At 39.7% G+C, this 18,966-nt stretch overlaps 1 protein-coding gene across 2 annotated transcripts in view; it reads right to left on the bottom strand.

The window, feature by feature from the left end:
* Positions 1-822: 822 nt before the first annotated feature.
* ccser1 (coiled-coil serine-rich protein 1) overlaps positions 823-18,966 on the bottom strand; it is a 125,064-nt gene continuing 106,920 nt past the window's right edge. The window contains exon 11 of one of the 2 annotated variants that reach the window (XM_028457997.1): positions 823-1,841. In XM_028457997.1, coding sequence (XP_028313798.1) covers positions 1,140-1,841 — 702 coding nt within the window. In that variant the 3' untranslated portion in view covers positions 823-1,139. The remainder of the gene's footprint in view (positions 1,842-18,966) is intronic. The other variant, XM_028457998.1, reaches the window with a different exon arrangement.

Raw genomic sequence — 18,966 nt, 5'->3', positions numbered from 1 at the left:
GTTTATAAGTGCTGAACATGTCTGGAAAGTGGAAAAAATGTGTAGAAAAAGTATTGAAATGTGATGTAGAAGTGTCAGAAATGAGAGAAATATAGCAAAAATGAATGAAATGGCTGCCATCATGTTATATTGGCGTGGGAAAACTGTGTAGTTTCATTGAATTTGTGTATTTGGAAGTAGTGAAATTTCTCCAACTGAATTAGTTGGTGATTTACACAATGTTTTCACTGTCATTTTCCTGTGGGGCCAAATTGGAAGCTTTAAATTTGTCCCTCGGGCCATAAGTTTGACACATAAGTGCTGAAAAGACATTGAAATGTGATGTAAAAGTGTCAGAAATGGGAGTAATGTAGCAAAAATACATTAAAAAGGGGAAAAATATGGAAAGAAAAAGAGATGAAAAAAGGTTAAAATATGGTGAGTTTTGTGTAGTTACAGAAAAATGGTAAAAATAAGCACAAACGAGCTCAAATTGTTAAAAAAAAAAAAATCATTGTTTTTTTTTCATGAAGGCATCTAGCAACCTCCTCCCTGTGTCTCGCAAGCTCAAATGTGGTCCTGACCCAAAGGTTGAGAACCACTGCTCAAAAATACAATAATAATAATAATAATAAGCAAATATTTAACTTCCTCTGATTAAAAATAAGACGATTGTTCACTTCTACGTGCATATGTGTGTGTGTGTGTGTGTGTGTGTGTGTGTGTGTGTGTGTGTGTGTGTGTGTGTGTGTGTGTGTGTGTGTGTGTGTGTGTGTGTGTGTGTGTGTGCGTGCGTGTGTGGGCGTGTGTGTGTATGTGTATGTGTGTGTGTGTGTGTGTGTGTGTGTGTGTGTGCGTGCGTGTGTGGGCGTGTGTGTGTATGTGTATGTGTGTGTGTGTGTGTGTGTGTGTGTGTGTGTGTGTGTGTGTGTGTGTGTGTGTGTGTGTGTGTGTGGGCGTGAGCAGATCTAAACTGTCAGTGTGACGCAGCGTGGGAGTCGTGATCGACGTTTTCTCTGTGGATATTTACAGAAGATAAAAACGAAGGAACAGGATGTGATCAGAGGGCGGGACGATGAACGATGGTCGGTGTAGATGAATATAACGTTTTTCCCGCGGTAGAATCATCTGTGTGGTGTGTGAGTGTTGGCTCCACCCCCTCAGCCGTCCCTCTGCGTCAGCGCTGTGAGCTCAGACGTGTGCAGGGAGTGCTGGAGGAAGACGTTTTTACGGCTGTAGCTGTGCAGGGACAGGGGGCCGCGGGGGGGCTGGCCCAACCGGCCGGAGAACAACGATGATGAGGAGGAGGATGAAGAGTTGGAGGGAGGCGGGGACGCTTGGCCAGAGGAGGCGGAGCTTCCTCTGCTGGTGAGGCTGTGGCGGCTGGACGAGACGCTGGTGGAGACAGCACGAGGGATGTGGCTTAGGGGGGCGTGGTCTCCTCCTCTCCTAGCCCCTCCCCCTCCTCCTCCAATCACAGTCAAGGATTCAGAGGAAGAGGAGGAGCCTCCCTCTGGATGCTTAGAGGACGGTGAATCCAGGCCTGACTGGTTTGGACCGAGGTCACCATGGAAACCTTGATGCTGGTCTGATGCGCTCTGATTGGTGGAGGAGGCTAGGGGCGTGGCCACAGTAGAACAACGTGCTGATGATGTCACCGAGGCGCCTTTAGGAGGAAATCGATCAGGGAATCGATCGAGACGAGCATGCAGAGGAGGATGATGATGATGATGAAGGGCCAGGTTAGAGGGGTCCCCTCCGACTGTAGCCCCCGCGCCCCGTGTTACCCTTCGGTCCCTTGGAGCCAGGCTGCTGCTGCTGCTGCTGAGTCCTGGTCCTGACCCCCGTCCTGGGGGGCTGATCTGAAACACAACCAAACACGTTTAAACATCATTAGAAATAAACGTAAACATAAAGAAATAAAATGTAAACATAGTCATCTAATAAAACCTGTCCATCAATAAATACATTCATATATTCTGTGGTGACTCAGACAGCCTCAGTCCAATTTTAATTCTTCATATTTTTAAAGAATTATTCCTCAATAGTGACGTAAGTTGCTCTCTCCAGTTTCTCTGTGATTGTCATTGGTCTGACACTGCTAAGCTCCGCCCCCTATCACAAGAGTGCGCATGTAGCCAGGCTGAAATCACCTGGTTTCGTGCATGTGTTTACATCCTGCTTCATAGTACAGGGAATGTTTGGTTAGCTGAAGCTAACGCACACATATCAGGATAAACTGATCCAGGATATATTTATCCAACTTTGTAGTACAGGCCCCTGGTGAACACTCTGTTTGGGCTCCTACAGCTGCAGCTAATTATTTTTAAACCAACCGGAACCACTTTGACGAAATAACATACACACACACACAGTGACACACACACAGTGACACACACACAGTGACACACACACAGTGACACACACACATGCTGAGTGGATTTAGACGAGAGCACACTGCTACACTCTAACGTACGCACAACTTCTCTTTTACAGAGCAGTGGGATCTCACTCTGTCATTATCTCTCTCTCTCTCACACACACACACACACACGCACACACACACACACACACACACACACACACGCACACTGGGGAGATTGGCACACACTGCGCTCAGTGCCAGAAACAGAGCCACCTGTTCCCTTTCACACTCCACTGAACTCCTTATGCAACACATCTCATCACTGCATGCCTTTCTCTGTCTGTGCTACACACACACACACACACACACACACACCGACAGAGAACACACACACACACACACACACACACACTGACAGAGAACACACACACAAACCAACAGTATAGTATTCACTACAATCTCACTCGACAATAAAAACCTTGTGGGAAATTTAACCCAGCTGACATTTGTAGTTACAGTAACTCGTGTGTGTGTGTGTGTGTGTGACCGTACACACAAATTACCACTAAAACAAATGTACTTATAGTGTAAACTATAAAACTATTAAATACAGTTTAAAATGGTTTATTTATCAGCTCATACGTTAACATGAAATCAAGCTGGAAAAAAAGGAGGAATGGCAGAAATTTTTCTGTATTTTTCCTTAAAATAAATAAATAAAAGAATGAATTTATTAACAAACACATGAAGATGAGAAATGATGGTAGAATTATATGCACATTATAATTCTGAGCTTATAGATGCCAATATTCATGTTAACATATGTATATTTCTAACTCTCTACATGCTCAAAGCTCTGTTTCCTAGTGTTAACTAAACGTGTTCCTGTGTGTGATTAACCAATGGCAGCTTTTCTGATCACTTTATTATCCAATAATAATAATAATAATATCTGTGCAGTTACTGTGTGTTTGTCTCTTTTTCTTTTCCACGAGAAACATTTTCATCTTTTTGTTCACGCAGAGCTCTGGAAAAAACTCTATTCTGACTTTATTTTATCAGACATAATGTATGCTCAAAGATTTCCATCCATCCATCCATCTATTTATTCATCCATCTATTTATCTATTTATCTATCTATACATCCATCCATCCATCTATTTATTCATCCATCTATCTATCTATTTATCTATCTATACATCCATCCATCCATCCATCAGAGTGAGTTATTAAAGTTCTGCTGGTGTTGAACAGGAAATGTTCTCAAACTACTGCCCCCACACTTATTATATTATATTATATTATATAATTAGAACTATTTCCTTTTCACTGCACAAAATAAAGTACATTATTAAAGCTGTGTGCCTCATTAAAGGTGAGCACCATGAGCTCATTTTTATGCTTTAATAACCTAACTCTCACTTCCTGTTGTGTTGAAATTTAAATTTTCCACTCAAACAAAAATAGACCAAAGTGTCGACACGTTGCAGCATAGAACTGGTTTTATAAGTTACTGTACCTAACAACAAGATACATAATAAGGTATTAAACTTCACTGCTGCAGAGGCGCGGGAACCTTTCCTCTGTTTATATAATGGAGAGAATTAACAAACTCAGGAAGTAGTTAGAACCAATACTGTAAATACAGGAAGTGAAATCACTCCAGAAACATACGACAACTACAAAAATAGCCAGAAATCTATAAAAAAACAAAAATACAAAATGTTTTTTAAAAATTCAGAAAAATCTTTGTTGGACAGTCAGTTTTTGTTAAATATACATTTCCTCATGTTGTTAAAAGTTGCTACAAGCATGACGGACATCTGCACAGAGTCCCTCAGCAACAACGTCAGTGGAACCAACGACAGTGACGCGCAATGTTACTGTAAATTATATATAATCTTTTTTTATATGAATGTGAACATTTATTTTGAAACGTGAGACGAATTACAATCATAAAATCAGACTTATTATGTGTTAAAATTTCAGACTTTTGAAATATTGATTTAAAACATTTTAAAGAACCCCGTTCTGTGTGGACGAGTGATTAGAGAACACGGTTAAACTAAGGTTAACTTTGACATGTCTCTATGTTTCACACCAGGCTTGGTTTCCTCTGATAGTTCTGGTCCGTTTGTGGTGGAGTGAAGCCTGGTGGTGTTTTTATGACGTGAGAACGCAAACCTGGACCAAAAATAGGACGTGGTGATGAAACACAAACTAAATTACGTGTGTGCAGTAAAACGTTCTAGGGTCAGTGTCAGTTTCCCTGACAGAGAAATCAAAACAAGCATGTTTTACTAGATGAAGTCGTGCAAACATCAGGTGACATAAAACAAAGTTCTTTTACAAATTTAAACCAAAAACTCTGTCAAAGCTCATGAGCTCTGTGATAAATACTGAATAATCATAATGTAACCACCTCTAAGGAAACATAATCATTTGTCTGAACATCAAACATGTGTGTGTAGGAGTGTCCTGGTTCAATTCAAGCAAAAATAAAAAGAATAATATCAAACTGCATCTAAAATCTCCAATACATGTTCACACTGAAGGTCAATCCAGATGTTTTCTGCCCACATGTGTAACTGATTTTTCCACGTCTATATGTACAGTACAAATCAGATCCAGGCCATTTTCATATGTGGATATAAATGTGATATTTTACAGAGTGACTACTGTCACATTCTATCAGAACTTTGTGTCATCAAAATACCATAACATCATAATTCTATGTCCCAAAGGAACGGCAGGAGAGGGGGGAAACCCCGGTGAGTTATTAAAATGTATAAATATTTATTATATTCTACATATTATCAGTGACACATGCACCGAGACGTCTCCGTATCACTTCTGTAAACAGTGCGTGCTTCACGTAGGACCTCTAGGTCTATGTTGTTCATACTAATGAACACATTAATGTGTAAATATAAACGAGCACAGAAAAAAATTAGATCGTCAAAAATACCCAAGTCGAGCATTAAGAGCTGCAGTGTGAACATAAGTTAGCAGCGGTTCATTCCAGACTCCGCTCCAGGATTTCTAATAAACAGGTCAGTGTTTCTCTGTTTCTGAGTATTGTTCACTGTTACGCACTAATAAGTCATAATAGTGTCTGATCCACGCTATCACATCAGATCAATATCGTTATCAGCCAATACTTGAGGAACGATAATGTTTTGGTTTTTTTTTGTTTTTTTAAATGTAAAGAAACAACTGGTGTGGCTTCACAGACACAACACAACACAACACAACACAACACAACACAACACAACACAACACAACACAACACAACACAACACAACACAACACAGACACAACACAACACAACACAACACAACACAACACAACACAACACAACACAACACAGACACAACACAACACAACACAACACAACACTAGAGCTGCATAAACACACTGAGTGACGACTCTGGGTCACTGCTTAGAAACGTGGCTCTAGAGGAGGACGTTGTGGTGATGGACGGATTAAAATGTGTGACCATGAGTGTTAGTGAGAGAATAAAGTCGGTGGAGCCAAAACGTGCCGTGGCCAGGACGCCTAACGAGGTTTTCTTCACGGTCACGGACACAGAGAAGCTGGAACTGATTATCAAGTGTGGGTGTGTGTGGGTGTGTGTGTGGTGTGTGTGTGTGTGTGTGTTGTGTGTGTGTGTGTGTGTGTGTGGTGTGTGTGTGTGTGTGTGGTGTGTGTTGTGTGTGTGTGTGTGTGTGTGTGTGTGTGTGTGTGTGTGGTGTAGCACCTCGACCACACGTCTGTGCCAAAGTGCTCCCAGGGAACATCGCAGGAACTCATATCAGAACCAGTGACTGGGTTTGAAAAAAATAAAAATAAAAGATGAGCAAAGGTAACATTTAAACAAGATGGGAGGAGTTTGTATCAGATCTCATTAAGGTAGTGAACATCACACGGTGTCGAAAATTAACAAAGACCATTTGGTTCTCAATTTAGCCAAAATTCCTCCTAAAAACTCCTATTCTTTGCTAAACCAGGGGTTCTCAACGGGGTCACCCTGGGAACAACAATTTGCCACGTTCATTACATTGTGACCCACTTTTTTTTTAGAATTCATCAAACTAACACACACATCACTAATGCACACACAATAACACACACATCACTAATGCACACACAATAATGCACACACAATAACACACACATCACTAATGCACACACAATAACACACACATCACTAATGCACACACAATAATGCACACACAATAACACACACATCACTAATGCACACACAATAATGCACACACAATAACACACACATCACTAATGCACACTCACAGCCTGTACATGCAGCTCTATAGATAGACAGGTTCCTACAGCTCCAGTCTGACACACATGCAGCAGGATCTACACCAGCTTCCAGGCTGGCTGCAGACTGCTGTCAGCACCTCTCCAGTCTAAAGGCGGAGCAATGACGGTGAAACGTGGACAATTGGTGAGGAGTCGTACAACAACTGCATGCAGAGCGCTGATTGGCTCCGAGGAAATTCAGGGACGTTCTGATTGGCTCTGAAGGCGGAATGAGCAGCACATGGCACTGAGTCTGAATAATATGCTGCTCTAATGTCTCTGCTCTGAGAGGATCACACAGCATGTGTGGCTGTGACGGGGAAACGTACCGATGTCGTTGTGCATTGAGCCGAACAGGGCGTATTGAACGGTTCGGTAAAACACAGAATATTGTTGCATCCCTATTACACACTAATTATAGACAGTAATGTACAGTAACTATAGACAGTAATGTAACTATTGTGATTATGTGTGATGTGGTAAAACACCAAAATACAGTATACTGTTACTTTCAGTATATTAATGATTAAGGCTCTATTCTACCATCTGGACTGAAGCACTTTTTTGCGCGCCTGCAGTTACGCACTTCTCTGCTGCTCGTATTCTCTGGTGGAGGCTGCTGACACGCCCACTGTGTGTAACGTAGACCAAAAGCGAGTATGTGTGAATGAAGGCGGGCTGAAGGAAAGGAGGCGGTGATGTCATTTTTTTGGGGCTGTCTAAAAATCACGGAACATGGAGTTTTACCAACGCTTGTAAATGTCATTGAAATCCGTGAAAATGATAAAGTTCACTTTTAATTTGAAACGCATTCATTGATAAACAATGTAACAGGTTGATTTGATCAGATTATTGATCAGATTATTGCTGTGTGACTGAGTCACAGTTAAAATCTCTTTCCTTGATCATCATCATCATCGTCACCATCATCATCACTGTAAAGTGTGACAGAGTTAGATGCTGAAGATATCAGGAAATAACGCTATAAACTATAAACACTTTAAAGTGACCTGAGCTGAGCCTCATTAAAATATGTGTGGGAACAGTTTGTTTCACTCTGTAGTGGATCAAACTGTGACTTTACGTTGGACATAGTATGAAAATAGTTGAATCACTGTGACCAACGTGGACAGAAGTCTGTGTCTGTCACAGTTTTAATTAATCACACAGCAGCAGCTGAGTGATCACAGCTGCTGCTGCACGACGCACTTATTCTAGGGTTAGAAGAACGTAAGAGGAACACCCACATTTCAGGGCTGCTCCACCCACAGTGTGTAACTGGGATGAAGGAGCGCAGTGACTGACTTAAGTACAGGGTCTTTTTGGACTTACGCACATGAGAGAATGGAGCCCTAAATAATCAAACCTCATATCATTTAATTAGAGGAAATCTGAGATATTTATCAACCATAACTTTATTCAACTTATTATCAGATATAAATTAAACAACAATCAGCAGATTTTTTTCTATATATATATAAATTGATTTTAAATGAGAGTGACCCACATGCACACATTTATTCCATAAAATATCAGCCCATGAAGAATAGCTCTGAGTCAGCAGCTTTGTTAATGTGTAAATGTTATTACTGAAGCACATTATACTGATGATGTCTTTAATATCATTTGTGTTTGTAGGACACCTGTTTACACTTTAAGTTGGAAATTTGTAGATATTTATAAATTATTTCTTTAGAAACTGTAGGTCTATTAAACTTATACTTTTTGTAAGTTTTGTTAAGGTTGTTCAGAGCTAAAACACTTCTCTCTGTAACAGAATGGATAACAACTGTAGTGCATTTTAATCTATAAAAGTATCCAAGCGTTAACGACTGGTAATTATTTTTCCATGGCCCCAATCATTTTAAAAACACCCCATGTTTTAGACGACGGGGGTCAAAATTCTCCCCATAATATTTTCATAATTTCAAACCCTGACATCAAAGGACAACTTGTTGGAAAAGAGGATGAAGAGAAAAAATAAATAAAGTGAAATAAGTCAAACAGTGATTGACAGAGAGGACAGTCTTTTATAGTTATATATAAAACATGGCGTGTGACAGATGGTTGCATCTTTCATCTTTAAGCCTTCAAAATACCTTCATATGCTGCACTGGAACATGTTTTTTTTTAGTTTGTAACAGCTTTAGTTTAAGGGTCACCAATAAAAACAATAATTCAAACATCTGTTACACACTTTGCTGAGCTTGATTTTATCCTAAACCGACTTCACTGACTTTTGTGATCAGATGAATTCTTCTTTAACGCTGCGTTCACAGCGGACGCGTCACAAAATGTCTGTGTGACCAGATTACGTACAAAGTCGATGGATAGACGTGGTAAGAGGGCGGTGCGGTCTGATCCACACGGTAAGAATGTTGGCCACGTCATGCTCGCTCCCAAATTTCCCTGAGTTGAAAATATTGAACTCCAGCAAATGCTTGGTGTGACGTGCAGGTGTGAAAGCCAATCAGAGAATGAAGTCAGGCCGTCAACACAGACACTGGTAGTTTCAACACATTTCATTATCCATCCATCCATTTACCTTGTGGAGGCAGCAGTCTCAGCAGAGATGCCCAGACCTCCACGCACACCTCCTCCAGCTGTTCCTGGGGGGACCCCGAGGCGACACCAGGCCAGCTCAGAGACATAGTCCCTCCAGCGTGTCCTGGGCCTCCCACGAGGCCTCTTCCCAATAGGACATGCCTGAAACACCTCCCGAGGGAGGCGACCAGGAGGCATCCGAAACAAATGCCCGAGCCTCCTCAGCTGGCTCCTTTCGACCTGAAGGAGCAGCGACTCTACTCCGAGCTCCTCCCGGGTGACTGAGCTTCTCACCCTATCTCGAAGGGTCCGACCAGCCACCCTGAGAAGGAAACTCATTTCGGCCGCCTGTATCCGCGATCTTGTGCTTTCATTATGAAGGACAAAATAATGGACCAGGAAGGATTTGTTGCTCCTGAAGAAAACAGTGAAACTCACTGAATTAAATGTGTCGCTGGTTAAACTGGTGAATCAGGAACGCCGGCGTCAAGTGTTTTAACGTCTCTTCAGCTTCCACAGAAGGAAAACAGCATCAATTTTACTGATGTCCTCCATAGTTGATGGTGAAAAGAAAGAGAGTCTGCTTTTATATTAGCTTCAGACGCATATAAAGACAATATAGGGAAGCTTTCACGCGGAGCACACATCACAAAAAATGTGTGTTGTGTCTGTGTTAACGCAGCATTACTGTTGTGTTCATGGCACTAACGTAGCTCCCTGCGCTGCTGGGCTGTGACTGGACGCCCCTACATCTGGATGAATACACCCCTACATCTGGATGATCCCTCAGGTGGAGACACGTCGTCTAATTATGGCAGAAGCAGTGATCTATGCTCACCATTACTATGGGCCTATTAACGCGTCTGAAAGTCGTCACTTTTCTGCTCTCCGTGTGTCATCTACACAATTTTCCTCTGCATTACTGCGGCGCTAATGCTAATGCTACATCCTTTTTGAATAATTTCCATTGCTCCTCACATGGTTTTCGGGCTGTAATGCATTAGTTATCGTTGTCATCACATGAAAGCTGGACCACACACACAGTTGGACTCTTCTCTTCTCTTCTCTGTGTTCCTTTCTTTGGCCAAACATCTATTTTCTCCTGTAGAGCTGCTGGCAGAGAACCAGGGACGACTCTATATTAATCAGGCTACTCTACACACTGCTAGCTTCATCTGTCATCAATCTTAGTTTATATTTTAACAACCAAAGTTGTAACGTATCTTGTTGGACAACTAAAGCTAGCAGTAACATTAGATTAGATTAGATTAGAAAAACTTTATAAATCCAAATACAAATTCCAAATGCCATTGACAAGACATAGAGCTTCCACAGAACAGATGTAGGTGTTCATTAAAATAACGACTTCTGCCAGAATAAAAACATCTTCTAAACCGTTCAGTGGAACATTTAGGCATCACGGAATAAAACATTTTTAAAGTGTCTTTTGCCAATAATATCACGTGAACACAAACGACTAGTTAACCTAAATCTTTAATAAAAGAATGATGAATCAGCATTAAAAAACACGGACAATCGCCCGTTATAGAGCATCCGTCTCACTCCGAGTGACAGCTGGTGTTTCAGCACCAAGGACAGCGCTAAGTCACCGCTAATTTAACCACAATGGTCACTAAACTTTCACTACACAAAACCCCACAATTATTAAATATTTACAAACTTTGAACACCCTAATGAATCAGCAGCACAGCAGAAAATAGAAATATAACGTGTGTGTGTGTGTGTGTGTGTGTGTGTTGGTCAGCAGTTTGTTAACCTCAGAAGTTCACTTCATAAAGACCAGGTTGAATCATCTAATCTTTGCACTAAATCAGAACACGTTAATGTCTCGTCTGCATTAACACACATCTTCTCTGAGAGGCTGATGTTCATAAAAAGAAGAAGTAAAATCAGGAAAACTCAAAATGCCGAATAAAACAAAGGGAAACACTAAGGTAAAATATTGATAATCAAATGATCCAGTAAAGAGGAAACAGAAAAATGAACAGACTGAAACAAAATGGCTCCGCCTTCGACAGGTACAGTAGATTGTGATTGACGCGTTGGGCACCACTGTTTTAGTTTATTCTAGTTTTTTTTTCTACTCACACGGCAACATACACACCTTCAATAGCACCTGTTTATTTTCACCTTTATAATAATACCAACATGTGTCTCTTTGGTGTTTAATGACAGAGTGCCACATGGTGCGTTTGAAAGATCAAGATTAGTTAAATGTACAAACTTATAAGACGTGTGCCATATGGTGGCAGACTGACAGCAGAGAAACACACACTGGAAAAGTAAGAAGTAATGGTAGAGCAGAGTGTGTGAAGCAGTTTGAGATGAAGAATTCCTCCAAAGATCACTACAATACACTATTCCACTGTAACTGATTGTAAAGTGTAGAAGCTTACAGTCTCTGCTCACTACTCCTGCTTTCAGCTCCTGCTATTGGCTAGCCCCCCTTCAGCCGTACACGTCTCCCACGCAGGCTAGAGGTTAGATTGGGCCAAAAAAATCCTGCCCGAACCGACCCCGACCGAAGGGCATAAAGCCCAACCTGCCCCATTAACTTAAGTTGTGGGCCTGAGCCTGCAGCGCACCCCACATAGCACCGCTGCTCTGCCAGAAAGGTATTTTACTGACGTGACTCGAGCCGTTATCACAGGTTTACAGGCTTTAATGGAGGTCGTAGTAACGCCAAAAATAAACAATCAAACACACAAAGAACCGTCTCACACTCACACTACTGTGGAACAGAATTGTTCACTGTTGTCCCTTCTTACACCCGCCCTTTCCCCAGCCTCCCAGCCAATCAACACTCAGAACAAGGACACACATTGGCAGAGAAAGCTGCACGTAACCATGATGCCTTCATGAACATGGGAAATCTCAGCATCAGTTAAACACTGAATACACACAAGTGGAACATAACCAGAACATAGAACCCAGTCTGTTACAGTATGTAGACCAGAACGGGTGGTCCGTACATGGAGCACAGACCTGACTGAAGAACCAATCATATTTGTTCTCTGAGCAGCAAATGAGGAATGAGCAAAATCAGCAAATATTATTCAGTGAATGTGAACGATGAACAACTAAACGTAACACAATATCCAGCCCCACTACTATCAGAAATCACTTTAGAAATGATACCATAACAATATACAAGTGTTTTTGTGTTTATTAAAAAATAATATTAATGTAATAGAGATTAAAAAAAAATAAAATTCTTGGTCCGAGCCCAAGAATCTAAACTCTAACGCAGGCCCACCGATGCGTGACCACGCCCTACCGCCCGACGACCTCTGCCCCCGATCTCAATGACAGACCAGGTGGAAGATAGCAGTAGCAAACATGGGTCTGTCACTGGTCCCTGGTCCACTCTATGTCAATGACAGTGTGAAGGTAGACCGTGCATCACTACCACCCTCTTCAATACACTCCACACACACAGATCCTACTTAATGGGTTCCATTAATCAGAACCAGAACAAGAAATACTTTAATAATCCCAAAGGAAAATGACTGCTGTAAGAGATGTTCTCTACCTTCTTTAAAGTGAACAGCTCAGAGGACAGATGACAACAGTAGGACTATTTCCATGTGGTTTATTCCAGTTACAGTCACCAGTAAAATACACACAGGTCACTCCCAGAAGAAGCATGCCACTCTGTTTCTATCTGTATCTGTTCAAAAGTAAAAAAAAGAATCTGGAGCTACTGTGATGTTTCCATATCACACAGATCAGTCTAGCTCTGCAGTGACATAGAGGTCATGTGACAACACTTCACATATTGTGTGTTCAAACCAAAGCTACAGAGTGTCAGGGCCTACAAGACTAACATCTAAATATACAAAAATAAAAGAATTATCTTTCACTAAAAGTCCTGTGGTGACCAGGATCAGGACTGTAAAGTCTGTTTTATGAGTCAACTGTTTCATTTTACTCTTCCTTGCCTCGGTGAAAGGAGGAGCTAGAGACATACGACATACTGGAGCCACCTCTGAGCCAATCAGACTCTGTCTCTCGCCAAAGTCGTTGAAATGAAATGCATGAGAAGGCATTCATTTAACGTTAACACTTAGTAATAGCAGGATTTACAATGAGGCTAATGGAGCTAATTATGAGCATTATTAGATAGTTAGTTAGCTAGCTAGTTAGCCAGTTAGCTAACTGCTGCTGAGTTGAGATTCACTCTGGAAAGAATCAAATACACCATGTATGCAAATGTTTCTGAATACTGGTAGTATTTCTTCCCTTTGACAAAACATCCACTTTTTTAGTGAAATGTATCCAAACATTCAGGCGTTTGTGCCGCTTTTGCTCCATGTTTCCTGCTGCAGAGGTGAATTACGTCGCCACGCACAGTTCAGGGTGGCGTCATTCATGCACATTGGAATTGATAGCAGAAATTGTTTCCAAAGTTGGCAAACGATTGCAAGGAATTGAAACCCTGGGAACCGGTTGTAAACAAGAACCAGTTTTTGATTCCCATCCCTACACATCAGTAGTGGGTAATATGATAAATGACATAAATCTCAGGTCAGGGCAGGTCACTGAGCAGTGGTCAAATCAGTGGTTAAGGCAGAAAGAGCTTCGCCAGTGACTGAACAGTTTGATTAAGGATCCACTGGGAAGATGCTCTAAACATGGTCTACCTCCAACACTCCAGTGGGACCCCACACCCAGAGGGGTCGATAATAGGTGGTCAGAAAGGATGCAGAAAACAAGTGCAGACGCTTCCATCATGAAGACTCCACGCAAACCGCCGTCCATCCCTGACAATACTGAACCAAAGGAGAATGGACTGAGATCGCCTTGCCCGAAGACCCACAAGGACCAAGATTGAGGACAGTCTTAAACCTGAGTGACTGCCAATAAATATGAAGGACAATAGAAAGAAACACCAACATGTAAACACTATAGAAACCATGTTCTCTGTGTAAATCTTTGTTACAAAACTATTTTAAAAGTAACTCAAACATCTATATTTACTCTTTGGAGCCTCACAGACTGTTAGTATGTACTGTTTGTTTAAGAATACGTGTGCTGTTTGTTTTGGAAACTGAAAAGATGATGAAGAGCGTCATTTTAACTGAATCGTTTTGTTTTTTCGTCTCAATTTGTCCAAACTTCAAATATTCATTCCTACAGTTAAACCCTGTACGTGTTGTAAAGCCACACTGATAAGTAACATTGCAGTTCATTGAGTTTGTGCTAATTTGCTAAAGTGACATAAAGTAACGTACACAAGGATGTGTGTGTGTGTGTGTGTGTGTGTGTAGTTTTTGGCCTAGATTCTAACCCTCCATTTTGCATTTGACAACATGCAACAAAGAAGAAAACATTGCTTGTCAACAAAATACGATGAGCTGATGTGATTCACCACGAGAGTCACAACTCTCAACTCACCTTGATTTAATACATTCAATTTCATCTCATTTTACAAGTGCAACCCCCGCTGGGCCTTTGCTGTGTCAGCAGCTCAGGTCATAATAACTACCACACAGAGGACGGGATCTTTACTGGTTATTGTTATAAGAATCACAGGAATGTGATTATATATGTGTGTAGTGTGTGTTACAGTAGTGTGACACACGCTTTACAGCAGCAGTAAACCTTTACGTAGCATCTGTAGCTTAGCATGAAGCTGTTTGTCATGTTTATAGTTGGACGTAGAACCAGCGACTAGTAAATAAAGCGGAGTTATTAAAATTCATAATTTTGTAGGTCTAATTAAAGCTCTATTCATGCAGTAAGTGACAGATATCAGATATCAGTTCTCTTAAGTTAAAACTACTAAAACTTGTGTTCAGGGGGAAATATTTAATTTTGATTCATTGCAAATTCACATCTTCATCTACTCTCCTGGCATGTTTACTACGTGTTTACTACGTGTTTACTACGTGTTTACTACGTGTTTAGTACGTGTTTACTACGTGTTTACTACATGTTTACTACGTGTTTACTACGTGTTTACTACATGTTTAGTACGTGTTTACTACGTGTTTACTACGTGTTTACTACGTGTTTACTACGTGTTTAGTACGTGTTTACTACGTGTTTACTACGTGTTTACTACGTGTTTACTACGTGTTTATTACGTGTTTACTACGTGTTTACAATGTGTTTACTATGTGTTTACTACATGTTTACTACGTGTTTACTACATGTTTACTACATGTTTACTACGTGTTTACTACGTGTTTATTACGTGTTTACTACGTGTTTACAATGTGTTTACTATGTGTTTACAATGTGTTTACTATGTGTTTACTACATGTTTACTACATGTTTACTACATGTTTACTACATGTTTACTATGTGTTTACTACGTGTTTACTACATGTTTACTATGTGTTTACTACGTGTTTACTATGTGTTTACTATGTGTTTACTACGTGTTTACTACATGTTTACTACATGTTTACTACGTGTTTACTACATGTTTACTACATGTTTACTAGGTGTTTACTATGTGTTTACTACGTGTTTACTATGTGTTTACTACGTGTTTACTACGTGTTTACTACATGTTTACTACGTGTTTACTACATGTTTACTACATGTTTTTGGGGTTTCCTGCTCTCATGTAAACAGCGATTGTTTAGAAAACATTGCAGTGTGAATGTGGAACTTTTTGGAAACAAAAACAGAAACAGATGCAAAACGTTGACGTGTAAACAAGGCTTTACTCTCCCAGAGAAAACATTCACCCACTAAAATTATAGATTTATTTTACTTTTACAGACCTGTTTGTTGTCCATATACAATGAGTCTTGCATTTAGTCACTTCATCACATTATTTGTGTATTTTGTAAAGTTTCACAGCACCAGCACACAGTTTCAGTAGCTATAATGAAGCCATAAAAACCCATTAAAGAACACAAAACATCAGTTTTCCAAATGAAACACATTCCAAAAGAGGTTGGACGATGAAAATGAGTTTTCAAAAGTTATTTTGTTTTAATTATATTTTAATGAACTATTTTCGCTCTGAATAATGAAAAATAATGAAAAACCAGTGAGATTGTTAACCTACATTGGTATGGTCACAGTCTCTGCACTATTTTGTCATTTTTAGACACACTACAATAAAAGGGGCGGAGCTTGCACCAATGCCCAATGGACTGAGATATGATGAAGTTCTTTCTGCAAACTATCTGCACAAATAAAATATAAAAATAATCTAAACTTCATTATTTAGGTGAAAAAGAGGCTAAATGACTAAAATACCACTCACGCGTTTCCTGAACTAAAAAACCAACCACGTGTAACGACAGTGGATAGAAAATCAATCGAGAAAAATGAAACACAGGATAAACATATTTATGAAAAATTGATTGCTTCCAAAAATATTTCAAATGCATATAGAGTTATGTACATAGTGGATTAAAGAGTTCTGCATCAACCAATGATGGAATTGCTTCTAATCCATAATTTTCCTGTATGAATGTTGGTCCAACTGTAATAAACTCTCACCTCTCAGAGAAGAACCTAAAGGCACCAAATCAAACACCTCCACGTACTTATTAAATATGAGCAGAGACGACAGCAAAGAGACGAGGGAATGAGGAAAGAAACGCTCTAAAGAAAAGTGAATAAAGGAAGAGAAACATGGTGGTTTTATATGAATGCAGAGGAAAGAACAAAGCGGAAATATATGTTCTATGATGAATTATCTACATTGAAATGGTTGGAACACACAAAGGAAAACTAAAGACACTCTCACAAACTTTCAACACCTGGTTTCCAACAATGAAGTGTTCATATATAAAGATTTAACCTGAGTTACTAAAGCTTTAGTTGTGTGTAAAGCCTCTGATTTTCACACATTTCTGTTTTATTTCTCTCTCACCATCTTTCCATAATCATTAGAGGCTATTCAACCTCCTGGAAACTTGCCAAACATGCTTCATTTGGTTAATGAACAAAACTATTATCATTCATTTCATATTTCTCTGTTGTAATTTCACTAAATGCACATTAAACAATTTAACATCTGTCTGTTTGCTAAAGTTGTGACATGTGTGAGTGAAGTGTATATGAGTATTTAGTCCATGTCATAAAGATATTTCCTTTCAGGAAGTGAACTTTGTGATATCAAGTAATATTATATCATATTTTGAGAAAAAAGAATTAGCGTTTCTGTATCTTTTCCCACTCGTTTACAATTTTGTGTGAATTTGTGATATTTAGCAAGGCTATAATTACCGTCATATTGCAATTTTTGCAGAATTTTGTTTTTAAAATAATTAAAAACATATAGTGTAGAAAATAATAAAAATAGTGCCATTTCCATTTCAGTGAATTACATTTTTTCCACCAGTTTTCTCTAATCGTGGAACCCCTTTATATGACAATAAAAAAGATATAATCCATGATCAAATTAACTATTTCTTTATATACAGATGAAACTCAAATTTGAATATCGTGCAAAAGTTCATTTATTTTAGTAAATCGACTTAAAAGGTGAAACTAATATATTATATAGACTCATTACATACAAGGAGAGATATTTCATACCTTCGATGATTAGTTTACTAATCAATAAAACACACTTTAACAGATGAAACACACACAATAAATGACTGTGTGAGAGTGTGTGTGTGTGTGTGTGTGTGTGTGTGTGTGTGTGTGTGTGTGTGTGTGTGTGTGTGTGTGTGTGTGTGTTTTACTATTTTGCCTCCAGGCCATCCGGAATGTGCAGATTGCCAAAGAATAGCTCATCAATATTCATGTTCATTAACGTTGCAGCAAAAACAGTCAAAACTCAGCTTGTATCAACATTCACATTAGGAAGAAGAAGAAGAAGAAGAAGAAGAAGAAGAAGAAGAAGAAGAAGAAGAAGAAGAAGAAGAAGAAGAAGAAGAAGAAGAAGAAGAAGAAGAAGAAGAAGAAGAAGAAGAAGAAGAAGAAGAAGAAGAAGAAGAAGAAGAAGAAGACGAAGAAGAAGACGAAGAAGAAGAAGAAGAAGAAGAAGAAATGGTGATGGAGAGACGTTGGGAACAAAGACGGAGTGAGAACAGCTGCACATGGTTCTCGTGTTTCTTGGAAGATAAAAACGAGAGAAAATAAAGAGATAATGTTGAGACGACGATGAAAGTGAAGCTTTCAGCGAGAGAGAGAGAGAGAGAGAGAGAGAGAGAGACTATGGAGGAGAACAGAGGTGGTTCTAAAGGTATCTGTCCTACTTTAGTTTGACTAATGAAAGCAAAGTGTCCTGAATCTGTCCTGAACTACTAGAGCCTCGTTATAGACCACCCTGAGCTGTGTGTGTGTGCGTGCGTGTACGTGTGTGTGTGTCAGCATCCAACCAAATGTTTGCTTTAATACTGAGTACATGAAACAAAACACATACACACACACTTACATGAGATCTTACACAAGTTAAATCCTCTTTAAACTGACCTTGTAAACACCTAATTCTGAATAAAAATTGCCATTCTGAATAAAACTTAAATCTGATTTAAGTGGCTGTTATATTCTGATTTTAATTCTGAATTGAATAATTCTGCTTTAAATTAATTCTGCTCGTCTAGTTGATGATGCGCTGGTGATGACATAATCCAAGATGGCCGCCCGGACTGGAGCTGAGACTATTTATTTAATAAGAGCCTTAGAAGATATGGATTTAATGAAAACAGAGGATGGATGCATGCATAAACATGAGGACATTCATGGACATATAAAGGTGTGTTCACACCCAACACAACGTCAGCGTTTTAATTGAAATTTCTCTTTTTTT

Source organism: Gouania willdenowi, chromosome 9, assembly GCF_900634775.1.
Source record: "Gouania willdenowi chromosome 9, fGouWil2.1, whole genome shotgun sequence".
Classification (NCBI taxonomy): Eukaryota; Metazoa; Chordata; class Actinopteri; order Blenniiformes; family Gobiesocidae; genus Gouania; species Gouania willdenowi.
Note: the sequence above shows the minus strand (reverse complement) of the source record. Positions and strands in the feature narration are given on the sequence as shown.